General features: G+C 48.8%; 2 protein-coding genes across 3 annotated transcripts in view; one reads left to right on the top strand and one right to left on the bottom strand.

Moving 5' to 3' along the window:
* The first annotated feature begins 74 nt into the window (after positions 1 to 74).
* Positions 75 to 7,488, top strand: LZIC (leucine zipper and CTNNBIP1 domain containing). The gene is made up of 7 exons (XM_078868693.1): positions 75 to 223; positions 1,963 to 2,079; positions 3,501 to 3,636; positions 4,177 to 4,275; positions 5,834 to 5,929; positions 6,318 to 6,399; positions 6,914 to 7,488. Exons 2-7 carry the CDS (start codon positions 1,979 to 1,981, stop codon positions 6,970 to 6,972), a joined length of 573 nt encoding a protein of 190 aa, XP_078724819.1. The 5' UTR covers positions 75 to 223; positions 1,963 to 1,978; the 3' UTR covers positions 6,973 to 7,488.
* Positions 7,489 to 9,537: 2,049 nt separating this feature from the next.
* Positions 9,538 to 17,012, bottom strand: part of XRN1 (5'-3' exoribonuclease 1) — a 39,864-nt gene continuing 32,389 nt past the window's right edge. Inside the window, exons 34-40 of one of the 2 annotated variants that reach the window (XM_078868691.1) lie at positions 16,718 to 16,804; positions 15,790 to 15,921; positions 15,621 to 15,675; positions 14,478 to 14,647; positions 14,082 to 14,172; positions 13,301 to 13,695; positions 9,538 to 12,240 (exon numbers count right to left, since the gene is read on the bottom strand). In XM_078868691.1, coding sequence (XP_078724817.1) covers positions 11,884 to 12,240; positions 13,301 to 13,695; positions 14,082 to 14,172; positions 14,478 to 14,647; positions 15,621 to 15,675; positions 15,790 to 15,921; positions 16,718 to 16,804 — 1,287 coding nt within the window. In that variant the 3' untranslated portion in view covers positions 9,538 to 11,883. The remainder of the gene's footprint in view (positions 12,241 to 13,300; positions 13,696 to 14,081; positions 14,173 to 14,477; positions 14,648 to 15,620; positions 15,676 to 15,789; positions 15,922 to 16,717; positions 16,805 to 17,012) is intronic. The other variant, XM_078868692.1, reaches the window with a different exon arrangement.

Genomic DNA, 17,012 nt, shown 5'->3' with positions numbered 1-17,012 from the left:
TCGCGCGATTCGTTCTCTCGATTCCGAATCGAATCGGAGCGCGGCCACTCGAGTGGTCGATCCATCGATCCGGACATCGATGAAGCAGGAATCGCGACATCACGCGGGGTCAGAGGTCGCGACACAAGCGCGCGTTACCCTGCGACGTTCATCGCTACCCGTAACTGCGTTACCCCGTGGCAACGTTACCCCTCGGCTGCGTTACCCGTGGCAACGTTACCCCGTGAGTGTCACCATTCACCAACCCACTAAAGTGTAACCCAGGCACGTGTGTGGAACCAGCTTAAGCTGCGTGTGCCCGTCACTGCGTTAGCCTCTACCGTCAGCTGTGAGTCTCTGCCTGAGCTGTGGGTTTCTGTGAGTCTCTGTGGGCTGTGAGTCTCTGTGGGCTGTGAGTCTCTGTGGGTGTGAGTCTCTGTGCGTCTCTGTGGGTCTCTGTGAGTCTCTGTGGGTGTGAGTTTCTGTGAGTCTCTGTGGGCTGTGGATCTCTGTGAGTCTTTGTGGGTCTCTGTGGGTCTCTGTGAGTCTCTGTGGGCTCTGAGTCTCTGTGAGTCTCTGTGGGTCTCTGTGAGTCTATGTGAGTCTCTGTGGGTCTCTGAGTATCTGTGAGTCGCTGTGAGTCTCTGTGGGTCTCTGTGAGTCTCTGTGAGTCTATGTGAGTCTCTGTGGGTGTGAGTCTCTGTGGGTCTCTGTGGGTCTCTGTGAGTCTCTGTGGGTGTGAGTCTCTGTGAGTCTCTGTGGGTCTCTGTGAGTCTCTGTGAGTCTCTGTGGGTGTGAGTCTCTGTGAGTCTCTGTGGGTGTAAGTCTCTGTGGGTGTGAGTCTATGTGGGTCTCTGTGAGTCTCTGTGAGTCTCTGTGGGTGGTGAGTCTCTGTGGGTCTCTGTGAGTCTCTGTGAGTCGCTGTGGGTGTAATTCTCTGTGGCTATGAGTCTCTGTGGGTGTAAGTCTCTGTGGGTGTAAGTATCTGTGGGTGTGAGTCTCTGTGGGTCTCTGTGAGTCTCTGTGGGTCTCTGTGAGCCTCTGTGAGTCTCTGGGTGTGAGTCTCTGGGTGTGAGTCTCTGTGAGTCTCTGTTAGCTGTGAGTCTCTGTTAGCTGAGTCTCCATGTGAGCTGTGAGTCTCCATGTAAGTTGGCTCTGTGCGAGCTGTGAGTGTTTACGTGAGCAGGGTGTCTGTGGGCTGTGAGTCTCTTTGCGTGAGCTTTGATATTAAGATTCGTGTGGCTGTGCCACCCACTCTTCAGTTGAGGTCCTGGGGCCTCGGTACAGAACGTCTTGCGTATTTCTAGATGTGGCATAAAACGTGTTCTACTCCGATTTCACACGTGAGTTAAAACAACGAAGCACCGTTAAGTTAGGAGAGAAGTTGAATGGCAGCTGAGACTTCTCACTCGCACATCAGTTGTCTAAAGTATAGTATATATTTTAACGTCACCACCCATAAAGTTTTCTCTTGCGGCGGCATTTTGGATCTTGCTACGATGGCAGCGTGTCTGATATTACGAGCATTTTTTGTGCTCATGCTGCTGCTTGACAGGACCCTCCAGCTCCGAGGCTCCGTTCCGCACGAGTTGATGACGGCGTAAGAGCAGTGGCTGTGGCCGGTGGGCCGGCCGTCTCTTCCGTGAAAGGACGAGAGCGTTTCTGCCATTGAAGATTGAGCGTCGTCGGGACAGATCCCTTGTGTTCTTAGGTTTTTTCGGTAAAGTCACGTAGGTAAAAAATTAATATTAATAAAAGTAAAATAAAATAAAAATCACGACGTTTCGGAGGCAACACAAGCTTCCGTCTTCAGGTGGAACAGTCAGAGCACGATACAGCTATCCTCCGAAACGTCGTTATTTTTATTTTACTTTTATTAATTTTAATTTTTTACCTACGTGACTTTACCGAAAAAACCTAAGAATATTAATCCTTGCAGTCACGAAAGCTTCAAATCTAGATCCCTTGTGGGCTGTTTTGCAGGAGGGGAGAGCGGAAGATGGCGTCGCGGGGAAAGAGCGAGACGGACAAGCTGAGACGGAACCTGGAGGAGCAGCTGGATCGCTTGGTGCAGCAGCTGCACGACCTGGAGCGGTGCCGGTCAGCACGCGGCCGTGGGCCACGCCGTCGTCCCCAACGCTGCCCTCGTTGTCCCTGCAGGCTCGAGGCCGCAGGAGGCTTGTGGCAGCATTCTGGCGGCGGCGGCGGCATCACGAACCCTCGCAGCTCGTACAATTGGCGTTCTGACAACGAAATATGAATTCTCCTGGCCCGACCAATTCTGAACCGAGCGTCATGCCTGATGAAGTCGCGTAAACAGGAATACAAAACTAGGAAGTGATTTCTTTCTCAAATGAGCAGTGAGGCGGTGCTTAGCTCCTGTTTTCAGCTCTGAGCCAGTGGTGGAAATTCCCCATTCCGATGGCGGGAGCGAGTCTCTTCCATAGTACAACCTCTGTTGACTTACCCACAATACAGGAATGCCGCTTGCCTGGATATTACATCGAACACTGTAGATTTTTTTTTTTGTTATTCAGCGTCATATTTATATCAGCTGATGACCAAATAGCCCGGGGTGCACCGGATCTCGCCTGATTTTGAAATGCGTTGGCACCATGCACGCCACATGGCACCAGAGGGCGGCACAGCAAAATTCATTGTTGTATGCTACACTCCCACGTCGATGCTCCTCGCCTTCACCATCCCGCACTGACCAGCGTGGTTAAATAACCCCACAACCCTCACAGCGTGGGGAGGCCCTCATCCAGCAGTTGACTGACAACGAACTGCGGATGTAAACAAAGACAAAGATCCCCCTATGTAGCCTTAACAGACTGTTGGGGAAAGTGCTGTTAGCGAGCACCTGCGAAGGCTGGCACGGCACACGAGGGGCGGGTGGCCAGCACACCACGGTGCTTGTGCCAGGCTAGGTGCATCTTGAGGCGATGTAAAGTCTCAAAGCCTCGCTAGCAGGAGGTCACCCAAAGACAAAGCACATTCCCCAACAGTGGGTTAAGGTTAAACATCTTCACTTCTCTTTCTGTAGCTGCCAGGGTGGCTGGAGTGGGAGAAATGCGAGGTGAACGAGACCCACTGCTTGTTCTTAGTGTGGCAGTCATGGGGCGGCAGGGCGGTGCCACGGTGCTCACAGCACGAAGGACCTGTGTTTGATTCTCATCTCGGGCGTCTTTCTGCGTGGAGTGTGGATGCTCTCCCCCTACTCGTCATGGGTTTCCTCCGGGTTCTGTGGTTTCCACCCTTAGGTAAAAAGTAAACATACAACGGGACTGTGATTTACTAAAACATCCGAATGCTGAAAAATTATCTGACTCGATTGGGATTATGTGCAGAAAACTGGACGGGGCCCTCCTGAAAACGAGTCTTTGAGACTCGGTGAGGCTTTCCTGAGTAAACAATATAAAATTGAAATAAATTCATCATTGCGTTCAGAAAACTGGGTTGCCGTGTGGAGGTGTGGTCCCTGTGCCCAGCGGGTGTTGCTGTTGGCCGCGCGTGTGCAGGGAGGACCTGGAGGCCGAGGAGTACGAGGAGACCAAGGCGGAGACGCTCGAACAGCTCTCAGAATTCAACACCGCGCTGCAAAAGATCGTCGCTGGCGACATGACCCTGGTGGACGACCTGGGCGCCATGCAGCTGGTGACGAGCTAGGGCTCTTCCGGCGACCTCGCCGCCGTATTCGCGCAGGGTCCTACGTCGTTCATTAGGGTGGCAGCGCAGTGGCGACGCGCCTCACAGCAACAACAAAGGCCTGGGTTCGATTTTCAACTCGGGAAACCTTCATGTGTGGAGTTTGTATGGGTTTTCTCCGGGTTCTGCGGTGTCCCATGGCTAGAAAAAAAAATTGTGTACCTGGTATTGGCCAAAAAGATTAGCTGAAATTTACTCAATTGGGATTACATATAGCAATCTTCTCCCCATTAAGAAAACTTGGCAGGACCCTCCTGAAAAACAGTCTTGGGACTCGGTGAGGCTTTTCTGGGTAAATAAACATGATATAAATAATAACGCTGGCTGTTCAACCAACACACTGCCAACCACTCTGTGAGGCTGTTTGCTTGCTTAAAATGTGTGCTTTTCACTAAATGTCTAATCGATGCAACGCATGGTTGTGGAGCATTAGCATTGGGACATCTAAGAGGGGCAAACCCGTTGGTATTGTGTTGCGTCACCCCGCAGGCTATCCAGGCCGCAATAAGTCAAGCTTTCCAAACCCCAGAAGTGATCCGGATGTTTGCGCGGAAGCAGCCAGGCCAGCTCCGCACACACATGGCCCAGGTGAGCCCTCACACAGCCGCCATGAGGTTACCATTGGTGGTTATCGTTGCTGGTTGCCGTGGTCAACTGTGCACAAGACAGTAAATTTTGGTCATTTCTTGCAGACATTGCCTCGTGGTTGCCCACAGGAATTGAGAATGAACGTGCCCCTTCACCCAATTGTGCTATTGACGTCATGAAACAAAATGCCTCCAGCTCCCACACTGCAGGGCAAACGCCAGGTTTGGGAACGGCCCGTGGAAGCAGATCTCACAGAATTACAGTGAAACGTCGTTATTTTGGTCTTTGATCATTCGTAACTGGGGATAATTCGGCACGGCTGCGCTTTCGGCATCTATACAGTATTGCCGTACTGAATGGGCCAATTTCGGCATATACGTGGAGCGACGCCCTTAGTCTGCGAGACAAATCCAAAGTTTTGGGTAGAATTCATGCAGGGTGTGTGACAATGCGTATGGTGTGTGAAGAGTTTGACATAAAATCAAGCACCTTTTATGACATCAAGAAAGGCCCGGGAGAAGATTAGGAAGTATGCTTTAATTCTAGATTTGAAGTTTTCGTGACTGCAAGGATCCATACTCTTTGGTTCTTTCGGTAAAGTCACGTAGGTGAAAATATAATAAAAATAACTTTTTATTTTAACCAAAGAGTAAGTATGCTTGAACCTTGGGAGGATCCTAGCAGCTCCAAAAAGGTACAGAAGAGGATCAAGGCCCCAACGTTTGTCGACTTGTATGAGTGGTAGAAACAGGAGCGTGCACCTGGCGTTAACGCTCGCGGTGTGGACATTCATCACGCTGCAGTACGCCTGCCGCAACGCCTGCAGATTGGGGCAGGAGGCATTGGGGAGGACCATTGTACATAATTCGGAATATTGGATAATTCGGCAAGGCCAGAGCCCCATATGTGTCGAATTAGCAAAGGTTTACTGTACGTCGAAGTTCCTTGCAAGTGACCTCTAATGCTCACAGCTAGGGAGCAGCACTTTGCATGACAGTCAAACTGGATTATGACACCATTGGAACCTCCTTTGCCAGTAGCAAAATATGATAATTGTTTTTTTACCCTTTTATCTGGCAACAGAACTGACACTGTAAATGCTTACCCCGAGCTCTCATACTCTGATGGTGCATTGTCTTTGAGTTGTGCGCCTTTTGGCGTCATCTGGTCCAACACCATGTGAGACTAGGCTCTAAGAAAAGCTGTCTCAGATGTGGACCAATCAATTTCAAGGACAGTGCATACATGATCAGAGTTGTGTTTTTTTTTGCATTTCGACTGCAGGTATTGTGGTCAATGCAAACATGACTCCTTGTAAAAAAGGTGTCAGTTTTGTTGCCAGATAAAAGGGTTAAAAACCAATTATCATATTGGATTGTGACAGTTTCTATAGCACCGTAACGTGGCAAAGCCATTAGAAGGGCGTATCACGGTAAGTGAGCTTACCACTCGGGTAGCTGCTGTTTGAGACCGCTGCCTTTAGTAAATCGCTCGAATTCTTTGCGACGACTGAATAACACAGGATTGCATTCACACTCCACTGCGGTGTGGGTTGCAGTTGGAGAGAGACGTACTGGTGGGTAAGCTCCCAAGAGATGTCTACTCGTTACAGAAGGCTGAAACTCTCATGGCGCTCCGCAAACTCGGCGACACGGTAAGGATGGCGATATGAATCGCCCCCACCCCTCCCCCATCCTGTGTCGTCGCTTAAGTGAAGGCGCAACCCAGGAATAACCTCGCCCCAACATTTTGTTTGAGTACACTGCACATTAAATTAGCATGTTATTGCATTGGCCATTTCTAGATTTTTGTTTAATAAACACACAATTGCATTTCAAGTAACGAAGAAAAATTACACATTGAATCTTACTGCCGTGAATTTTGCTGCCTCTTAAAAGTTACGTACTTGAAGCAAATATTAACCCTGTGCCTCAGCACACCACTCCTACATCAGGCAGGAGTAGATCCACAGTGAAACGCGCGAGGCAGCGGCCTCCTGCCGAGTGTGGTTTGTTAGGACCGTCGCGTTCTCTCTCTCGCAGCTGAGCGCCGAGGAGGAGGCGTTCCTGTCGGCCAACGCCTCGGCGGCCCTCAGCCAACTCGAGCGCGTGACCGACGACCTCGGTGAGCAACGTCACCTCCAGCGTTCAAATTCATTCTCAAATGTCATATTTTGTTTTTGATAGCCGGGGGTGTCTCAAGGTGGTGCTTTACACGCGACACGCAGCATCGCATCTCAGCACCCGGCCTGCAAGCATGCGTTCGTCTGCCACTCGGCGGTAATGATCGCTGCGTGGATGCAGAACTTCTTTCGCACCGTACGTAGCCAACCGTGAGGAATTTGCAGTGAATTGAGCAAATTTGGTCCAAGGCGCCGGCACACTACAGCCTCCTTGTTTCAAATGACGTCAGAATTTCCTTGGCATCCGCTGTGCAGCATGACGCGTAGTCTTCGACGGTGAATGGACACTTGCGTGGCAACCAGAGCGGCGTGCCGAATCGAATCGTAAAGCACTGAAAGCTGCGGCGAACGCGCTAACGAACCGTCTCACTGCCCTGACATCTCTCCGGAGGCTGTGTGCACAGGGCACGGTACTGCGGTGATACTTTCTGGTGGTGATTATCGCTTGTGTTGCAGGGTCAGCTGATAAGGTGTTGGCACTGGCGAGCTCCGAGGTGGTGAAAGTTAAAAAGTAAAGTTAAACTCCTACTCTGGTGGCTTCAAGTGCAGCTGTGCCGACTCCAACTTGGCGCACACTTACACGCATTCACACACTGCCACACACGCTCAGCATTACGCACATTCTACACACGCAGTGCTTTGCGAGCCACGCGTGCGAGCGTTCTACACATGCTCAGCGCTTGCACACTTGGCAACGTGATGTGGCGGTGCTTGTACGCACGGCACGATCCACGTGCACATTAAACTTGCACAGACGCATGGAGAAGCACGGCGGTTCCACGTGCTGCCCTGTGGACGCAGCTACCCTCTGCTGAAACGCTCATCGATCACGTTCCTGCCCCTATACGAACTATCAAACTACTCGGCTGCGTTTTGCCGTCTGCATAATTCACGGTACTGCTGCTCCCACTATTCAATGTCTCCACACTAAAAACTCTGATTTATGCGGAGTCATAAATAGATTGTAATTAAAAGTTGTTTAGATGGTTTTCAATAAACTTAAACGTTGGTATAAATGGGTTTCATCGGGGGTCAGCTGTTGTACAATCCGTAGTTTTTTTGTCTGAATGAATTCAGACAATTCTTCTTGTGTGCGACTGTGGATATAAACTCCAAAACCTGGGGCCGTGTAACTTCGCACTGCCCCAAACATATACACGTGACGGTGGTGGATCTGCCATTCGCCAGCTCTCGGACAAAGCAACACGATGGCTGAATCGCAATTAAAATGTGTTATAGCTGCTCTCTGTCGGCCATACACAGTAGGAAAGTGAAGCCCTGTGGGCTCGAGCAGAAAGGACTTCTCCCCACAGCCAACATACCGATCACTCTCACTCCGCTGCTCTTAACATTTTTTGTAACGAGTGTCCTATTGTGACGGTGCAAAACGTTGGAGCAACATGGACATATTCATTCTCTAGTAATTTTGGCAAAGCATAAAGCGTACAAAACACGTTGATCACGTTTTCACTTAAGAGCTCTTCATAACGCACGTGGCCCTGAAGTCACACGGTGCCGACGTGCCTCGAGTGTGAACCGTCGAGGTTCGGTGACTTGGACGTCCAACGGAACGCCACTGATATCACAGCTCGTTCGTCCCGCAGCTCAAAGCGGCGCACGAAGAAGACGTCGTAGGCAGAACGAGCGAAGACCCCTTTTTCAAACGAATGTATGGCAAACCACCGGGTGACCACTTAGCAGTTTACTAGGATTCACGTAAACGTGTTCTGAAATACGATATTTTAATTGTCACGTTCTTAAAACCCAATCGAGCGCGGATCGGTTGTGGAAGCTGACATCCAATACTCAACCATAATAGAGGTTTTTGGTTTAGATCGCTAAAATATAAATGTGTCGTTAAAACCCGCCACCACCCGACACAGCCAACTCGTAAGGGTTGTCACGTAAACAGAACGTGGCCAATTCGTTACTAGCACAGCACATCGGTGTGTTGGAGAGCCAAGCCACAACATTTACAATCTGAGTACGACGTTTCGCCAGTAATTACAACTATCTTCAGGCAACATATTTGTGAAGTCCACCTATTTCGTTCCTTATGTAGATGCGTAGATTTGTTGACCACCCTTCTGCGCTCTTGCACAATGTGTGTGGCGGGGGGGAGATTACTGAGTCTACGTACATTATGCATGTTCATTATGCGAGTCTATTGTGTTTATTAAAATAGCCTGACCAACGGTAATCCCTATTGAAGTCCGCTTCCCTTTGTAGGCATACATTTAAATAATGTATTATTTGATGATTCGCTTCCACACAGCACTAAGGCGGTAGCTATCCGAACGATTAAAGTAATTTTTAATTATTTCAATTTCGACAGATTCTCTAATTAGTCTTGGCCAGTAGTAGCTAGTTTTGCACGGAACTTCAACGTTTCAAAATCAATTGAGTGTCCTTGTTGGCACGCGTGTTCTGCTACTGCTGACAGTTGCATTTGGGAGAATTTAATATTTTTGTTATTTTAGTCTCGTGCTGATCATTTGTCCTATATAAGGAACGAAACAATAAGACTTCTCCACAAATCTGTATCGCCTGATGAAGCTAGTTGTAATTACTGGCGAAACGTCGTACTCAGATTGGAAATGTTGTGGCTTGGCTCTCCAACACACCGGTGTGCTGTACTAGTATACTACACTATACACTCCACTATACAATACACGACTATACACTACACTATACAATACACGACTATACACTACACTACTACACTATACACTATTGCTGTACTAGTGACGAATTGGCCACGTTCTGTTTACGTGACAACCCTTACTAGTTGGCTGTGTCGGGTGGTGGCGGGTTTTAACGACACATTTATATATTTACACGATCTAACCCAAAAACCTCTATTATGGATATTGGTCGCGAAAGCCTCCGTGTTAAACCATCCAATAATTACTTGTCCACGTGACTTCGTTATATAAAACGGTGGGTAACCGGACGATGGGTGAGCTGGGACGTGTTTGTCTTGTGTTGATTGGACACTCGAGGATGAAAGCAATCATTCGTGCCAGACATGATATGCGAGAAAATATGTAAACATGAAAGCTGTAAAGATGACATGATAACTTTATTTCAGATTCCTGAGATCATCAGTTTAATCTTAAAAACGTAATTACAAAAATAGCCATCGGACTACAATGATTACATTTATTTATGTTTAAACTGAAGCTTAGGATTATTCATGTAAATGTATCTCTCCCACGAGTCTAAACATTTAAAAGCACGTTTAATGGTCACACTTCTGATGCAATTTCATTTACATACCAACAAATACGCGCAAAAAGTTAAAAGTAAAGATCACCAAACCGAAAAAGCACATGAGCAAACTTCCGCGTGGATATCGCCATCACCTATTGTGTGCTTTTAAATGACCACTTCATGAGGAACCCAAGTAGGCAGACAGTATTTTACACAGCCACCAACTCCACGACAGCAACACAAATGAAACTGCACCTAAGGGATCCATAATTAGAACACCTTTCCCGTGTGCAACTGGGCTTTGCAAGCGATAAGCGCCTTCCACCACCTCATCTCACAGGGCACTCCCAGTGGCAGCTGTCCCGTGCGGCACAAGATAACAAGGCACCCGGCACGCAAGCGTCACATCGGTCTGCCGGTCGGCGGGCGATGTTGACTGCCCGCGTGGAGTCCCAACCCAGCAAGTCTGACGCGTCCAAACGTTGAGCGGCAGTCTCCCTCTACGGGGACGCTGTAATCGTCATGTTTGGCTTAACAATGACCGCCCCCCCCCCTCCGCCACAGTGACGTCGTACTCTAACAAATGTTCATTCGAATGTGTTAAGAGTTTTATTTTGTACGACAAGAGCAACACATTTTATGCAAAAATGACACGCTTCGAAGTACTTGCTTAAAAATACAACCAGTGAAACGGTATAAACCAGTAGGTGGTAATAAATTTATTCCGAGAAATTATGTAAAAAGTTTAAATGCGATTACTCAAGCACAACGTATGCAATTAGTAAACTAAGTTAATATGTTTGGAATAAAAAGTATGGCCATGTTAACCCAATTCATGGAAATAACTTTTTGGCAATTTAAAAAGAACAGATAATTGGAGTGCGCGAGCACTCGGTCAACCTCCTGCTGGCTCTGCGTGCCATGAGCCTGACAGAGGGGAACATTTTAAAACGCCAAACACATTTTAAAAACATTCACTCATTATTGAAGCACCTTGGCAGATTTTTTTTCACTTGCGATAAATATGCACGTATGAACTTGACACGCAAGGCTTCTCAGCCAATATGGGTTAGAGGCCACGTGGAATGATCTGGGTCCAGACTTCCTGCATGTCAACCTGATGATGCTTGACGTAGTTTCAAGCGAAACTCTACATATCTAAACGGTGAATTTGGTTGTCAACAGTTGTTCTTTGAATTACGATTTCAATTTGTTTGACTATGTTGGGTGGTGGAGGAGCCCTAAATTATACAAATTTGTCCAGATCATTAAAGTGACCTAACCCAAACATCAACGATGAATCCTGCACGTATCATTATATACAACCAGACCCTAAACGATTCTACAAAATGAAACAAGTCGCCCTTAATATCCCTTGAAAACGAGGCGATGAGGTTCGGGCGTGTCTCAACGGGTTACACCTGGTCAAGTGAAGGAGACGCGGTCACGTGGCGTGATGTTCTGCCGGCATCACTCGTCTGCAAGCGCCCCCAGCGAGGAAGTGAGCCACACTCAACCAAGTGGTTCCACTGCTGCTCTGATCCAACACTCCGCCCGCCACCGCCCGCCACCGCCGCTGCTGCTGCGATACTCTGCTCTGCTGAAGAGACCTCTGGTTAACTCGGCATTAAAAAGGGGCTCAAAATATGTTCCAGCTTGTTGTCAACACTAACATAACTTAAGTCCAAAATTTCCAGCCCATTGCTTTTAGTATTTTCAGCATCCCCAGCCGTCGAGCTACAATTCAAGGTATTCCACTGTGGGTTTGATTTTCATCACAAGCCAGCAAGTCGAGCACGATGTATCTGCATTGCAATGCAAGAAGACGACGCACTAAGATTTACCGAGAGTCTTTTAAAATGGCAGGCACTCTGAAAACTCTGGGTTATATTCTGGAAGTTGCAACACCACTTTTCTGTCCTCAATCACCAAATACAATGGGCCCCATGAACCACTCAAGTGTGGAGAACACTAAGATAGAGTTTTATTTCACACTGCATTTCATTTACTCGTCTCTACCAACACTCGCCTAAGTCGTGGTTATTCTGCGCCCAAGCCAACTCTTCCAGAGTCTTCAATCAAGCATGCGCCTCTCGCCAGTCGTTAATCCGCTCGCTACCACCGTGTCTCCACCCCACGCTCTCCACCGCAGCCCTGCGTCACCGGCATGCCTTTCGAGAACGGACCGTTCCACGCGGCGCTGGTGTACGCACCTATTTTGGCATTTGGCCTCCGAAATTAACGGCCAAATTTGCCGGCTTGCGAGCCCTTCTCTTTTTGGATGTCGCTGCAATGCAATCCGCCGGTAGCTGCGGAGGCTGGTCCTGCTCTTCCTTTGCGAGCGTGGCAGTGGAGGCGGCAGACGAGAGCGACTCGGAGGCCCCCACTGGCGGTGCGTCCTCAGAGTCCGGCTGCGCCAGGGCGGTTCCGGTGTGCACCACCACGGCCGGCACCACTTCAGGTCTGAGCTCCGCGGCTTGAGGCGACGCCTTCAGGGGCTGTGGGTGAGCGTGAGCTGCCGGATTGGCTGCTTGGAGAGGGTTGCTGTGAGTCACCTGCTGCCTGTACACCTGCACCCATTCACGGAAGACCAAAGGACGTACGTGTAAACGCAAGTGCGCATCTCATCACCGCAATATGTTTTAACAATATTTGTTTAGTTATGCATGCTGCGTCGTTCATGCGAATTACATCCCACAGATAAAAACAAAAGGCAGCCAGCTGGTGCCAATAATTGGCCAAGCTCTGCAGTCTTCTATTTATGATGAATATCATCAGCCAATTAGTGAATGATTATACACATGGGAAAAAACCGAAGCACACAGAGAAAACCTATGGGTGCGAGGGGGCAATACTATCCCATACAGATGAGAAAACAAACGAGTCCACACTCTCCTCCACATGACCAGAATCGTTCTCCCAATGAAATCCGGTTGATGATAGCAATCACAAAAAATGAGAACGTTCAGCCATGCCAAGTCACTTCTTCAACGTGGAACAATCAATTCTGGTTGTCGCCGGATGAGGCTGGCTGTAATTACCGGTGAAACATCGTACTCGAATTTTAAAAGTTTTGGGTTTACTCTCCAACACACCGGTTTGCTAAACTAGTAGCTATTTGGCACGTTTTGTTTACGTAACAAACCTTACTAATTGGCTGTGTCGGGTGGTGGCGGGTTTTAACGACACATTTATAGTTACGTGATCTAACCCAAAAAAAACTCTATTATGGATGGAACGATCTCCCAAAACACAACATGTGCTACTAGTTTCAACTTATTTAAATCCTTCATTTACACTCACTTACACAACACTTGCAACTGTTGCATTTACGGTACATTCATTACGATACAGCGGTCTGCACCACTTATTTGTGTAATCATCAATTACAGATTGATGTTTGTGTACGTGTCGTTACGTATTCGCTGTGCAAGTACCAATCACCACGAGACGTTCCATTTCAAGGGATTATCAAGGTCAAATATTGCAATAAAAAAAATATTTCCCATCATACTGCTGCCTGTGCACAGCGTACAAGTCTCTTCATATACAGCTGTGTTTAGAAGAGACACAAATCTTGCTAATTTTTGGGATATCTTAAAGCACACCGGTAAATGCATTTTTCCCCACCTGGAGTGGAACAAATTGGGACAGATGCGCGGACGCTGCGGGTTCATTGGCTTGCTGCAGTCGCTTCGTCTGATGCGCAGCGCTCTGATTGGAGAATCCAAAGCCGGCCGCTGCATTTTGATTAGTTGAAAACTGCTGTGGTGGTTGCGTAAATACTTGGGGCATTGTTTTACGACCGCTTGAATACGCCTGCGTATGCTGATGGGGCAGCTTTTGATTGGCTGCGGTCATCATTCGTGGCTGCTGATGGGGTATGGCGTGATTCGGAGGAGCGAATCTCATGTGAAACGGAGGCTGATTCATCGCCTGCAGGTGGTAGCGGTGTTGGGGGGAAGAGATGATGGGTTGCCAGGGCATCGGGTGGAAATACGGCTGCGAGTGAGGCAGGGTAAAAGCTGCAAGACAGACAGAACAGCACAAACACACGTACAACAATCGTACAAGTCACACGTATTATGTTACACTGAACGGTTATCAGAACCAATAAAAATTACTTGTAACCAATTAAGAACACCACTTCAGAAAATGGGCACATTGAACAATTTAGTGTTTAGCCAAAAACTGACTTCCCCACAGTCGTAATAATTTTACAACCCCAGAGGGATAATGGACTGAGTCAACCCTCAAACAGAATGTGAACTCGCAAACTCAGAATTGCAAGCCGCTCGCTCTGCAGGTGAGCCACTGGACCGGATTTTACATGTGGGGACATCTCTAAGCGCTGCGCTGCTTAGATACTTCCACTATACCCCTGCTGACAGAAAAAAGAGGCATCCCTCACCAGCACCTTGGAGAGAGGTGGTTGGCGGCTGCAGGCCCTGCATCCGCATAGGCTGGTACATGTTGCACGGGAACGACTGTCCGGCAATCATCTACACTCGCAAACACAAAACAGCACGCTCAGCACAGCGAGACATGGCGCCGAGCACGCTCAGCACAGCAGCGCCATCACAGACACACAAACGTTATCGGCGCAAACAAGATGGAAAGTTTAATGCATCACCGCGACACGTCTAAGTTACGGATTGAGACGGATTGTGCGTGTAAGGATCACAGAGAGCAGCCACTCGTGACCTCCCGCCTACGCCGCCCGTCACCGCCAACTGACTGGCGGGTCATGAAACAAGTCGGAGGGAGTGGGCGAGCGTCACGGTGAGCGAAGGGGATGAAACTCCACCTGCTGGAGTGGTTGTGGGGGGCCCATGCGGGGCACGTTTGGCAGCAGGGGGGGCCGGTGAGACACGTTCGCTGTGTCCGGCTCCGGCTTGGCCGCCGCAGGGTGTGCGCCGGCCGGCACAGCCCCGGCTCTCGGCTCTCGGTCACCGGGGCCGGTGGTGGCTTTTGCATCTGGGTGGCGGTACACAAACGGGACACTGTGAAGCAAAACCATCCCTCGCTGTTATGCTTGTTTATCCATGAAGCTTCACGGAGACTCAAAACTAAGGTGGAGGCCGTCACTGGGTGGGTGTGCCCAGCAAAGCCTCAAGACTCTTATTCAAAGTAGAGTCCTGCCAAGTTTTCACAGTCGGCGGGGTAATGTTGCTACGTGTGAACACGAATGAGTAAATAGGATGTTTGGTAAGTACAGTAGCAATTGCACCGTATGGATTTTTCTTTAGCTATGGGAGGCAACCAGAGAATCTGGAGGAAACCCATGCAGAACAGGGGGAGAACGTTCACACTCCACACAGAAAGGCGCCCGAGTCAGAAATCTAGCCCAGGTCCTTCTTACTGTGAGCCACAAGTGGAACCACCTTGCCACCCAGTGCCGCCTGCCGTAGCCAATACGTTAAAGCGAAATCCAACTGAACGCCACATGCAACGGTGTGGAAAGTGGACATGAGGGACTGCTCGAGGTGAAAAAAAAAAACATGTCCACAATACAAACGCGAGGCTGCTATTTGTTGAATCCAAGGAATCTTGTCTGCTTACGTGGCACAGAAGCCAGGCAAGCACGATGCGAAGATAGCATAGGGCGCAGTCAACCTGTCAAACACCAGGTTTTCAATAACCTGGTGTCTGGCAGGTTTAAACCTTATGTTATCAGAGGATACGCGTTTAAAGTACATGTGGTGGTGTAAAGTGTGGGTGCTTCCACGTTTTCCAAGACATCTGGCCAGTGTGGAAGAGAAGGCCAAGCATTTAATGTGCCAATTTGTTTGGCTGTGCTGGGCGGTGGAGGGTCTAACGACAAAAAATTGGCCAGACCATTACGAGGCCCGCACCCACACCACTGTGGATATCAGAAACGTGGAATGCATCTGTGTTCATGGAAACAAGAACACCACGTCAACGGAATCGACATCAACGACGGTCTCACCGCGTGCCGGTTGCTTGTCTATTTTCAGCAGCTGCATGAGCGTCTCAGTCCCTTTCTGTGAAATCAAAACACAACGTGCAACACAGCATGAAGAACAACGCACAGCCGCAGGGGGAGTTTGCGCGCCACCGGGGGAGTTTGCAAACCAGAGGTAGGAAAGCTCACAAACCTGCACAAATAAGTGGGTGTCGAGGTCATTGGGGCTGGGCCCAGGGCCACTGTCTTGCTGAGGTTTCGGATGACTCGATTCATTTTCGCCGACTTTCAACGACGACAGGAGTTTTTGGAATTCACTGGAGATCTTTGACAAAATATAAAAAGCAGACAAATGCCAGTTCACTATCAATACTCAAATGTGTAAAATATTAAATGAACATAAGTACTTGTGTTTTGTACACATGAAAACAAATGCTCATAGATATAAAAATGTATACAACATTGGTAAATAAACCTCATCAGCAAATGGGATTTGCAATGCCTCTAAGCAGTCAAAATCCAGGAGACTAATGTTTCGTGCCTTTGCCCAAAACCCTCAGATTAACATCTATGTTGCAAAAGCATCGTCATAGATGGAGACGGTCATTCCCGTAAATTAAATTTGTGCTTGTAAACCGTTATCATTAGCGTGTTCGTTGCTTGTTACTGGGATTCGCGGTTCGAATTTGTCAGGCCGCCCTGGTTATTGTGGGTTTATTGAGCGTCACATACCACTCGTCATCTACTTCACAATGGACACTAAAGATCGTGTGACACCATTCAGAACGAGTAGGCCTTGTGTCCAAGCATAACGGTCCAAATTTGACATTTAAAAATGACCGCAAATTACTCCGATGGGATTCCACACACACACAGCAGCAGCAGCAATCGTCGCACCTGACTGGCACATGAATGCCCATTTGCAGGCCAGGCGCTGAGATATCTTGTGCCACACACGGAGAGCTGCCACTGGGGGTCCCCCCTTCATTATGTTCGAGATGAGCTGTGATGCGAAGCTCTTTGAGATGCTGAGGCATTTAAGCGAACGCACGCGTGATGATTAGACTTATTATGCAACTGCGGATGCCGTGTTGGTGTAAATATAGAAGCCGCCCGTTTACCCCTTGGGCTGGCTGCGGTTGAGGTTGAGGGGCGCTCTGCACTGGCCGGGCGAGGATGGAGATGTTGGGTTTGCTGACTTCTGCTTCCTAAAGGCAAAAGGAAGCGGTGACGACCGTGGCGCCACGCAAACGGGGTCACTCGACGTAAACAGGACCTGGAGGAAGCCGCTGCACAACGAAGTTGGACGTGCATCACGGGGAAAGCAGGCTTGTATGTATACTTTGCAGCGATGGGGCAGTGATAGGCAGAGGAGGTAAGATCGCGAGCCTGGAATTGACCAGGAGCAGAGTCGAC

The sequence above is a fragment of the Lampetra fluviatilis genome, chromosome 26, assembly GCF_964198595.1.
Source record: "Lampetra fluviatilis chromosome 26, kcLamFluv1.1, whole genome shotgun sequence".
Lineage (NCBI taxonomy): Eukaryota > Metazoa > Chordata > Hyperoartia > Petromyzontiformes > Petromyzontidae > Lampetra > Lampetra fluviatilis.
This window is presented reverse-complemented; position numbering and strand designations above follow the sequence as displayed.

Coding starts and splice junctions, on each gene's coding strand:
- LZIC (XM_078868693.1), top strand. CDS start 1,979: ATGGCGTCGCGGGGAAAGAGCGAGACGGACAAGCTGAGACGGAACCTG. Junction 2,080..3,500: donor CACGACCTGGAGCGGTGCCG/GTCAGCACGCGG, acceptor GCGCGTGTGCAG/GGAGGACCTGGAGGCCGAGG. Junction 3,637..4,176: donor ACCTGGGCGCCATGCAGCTG/GTGACGAGCTAG, acceptor GTCACCCCGCAG/GCTATCCAGGCCGCAATAAG.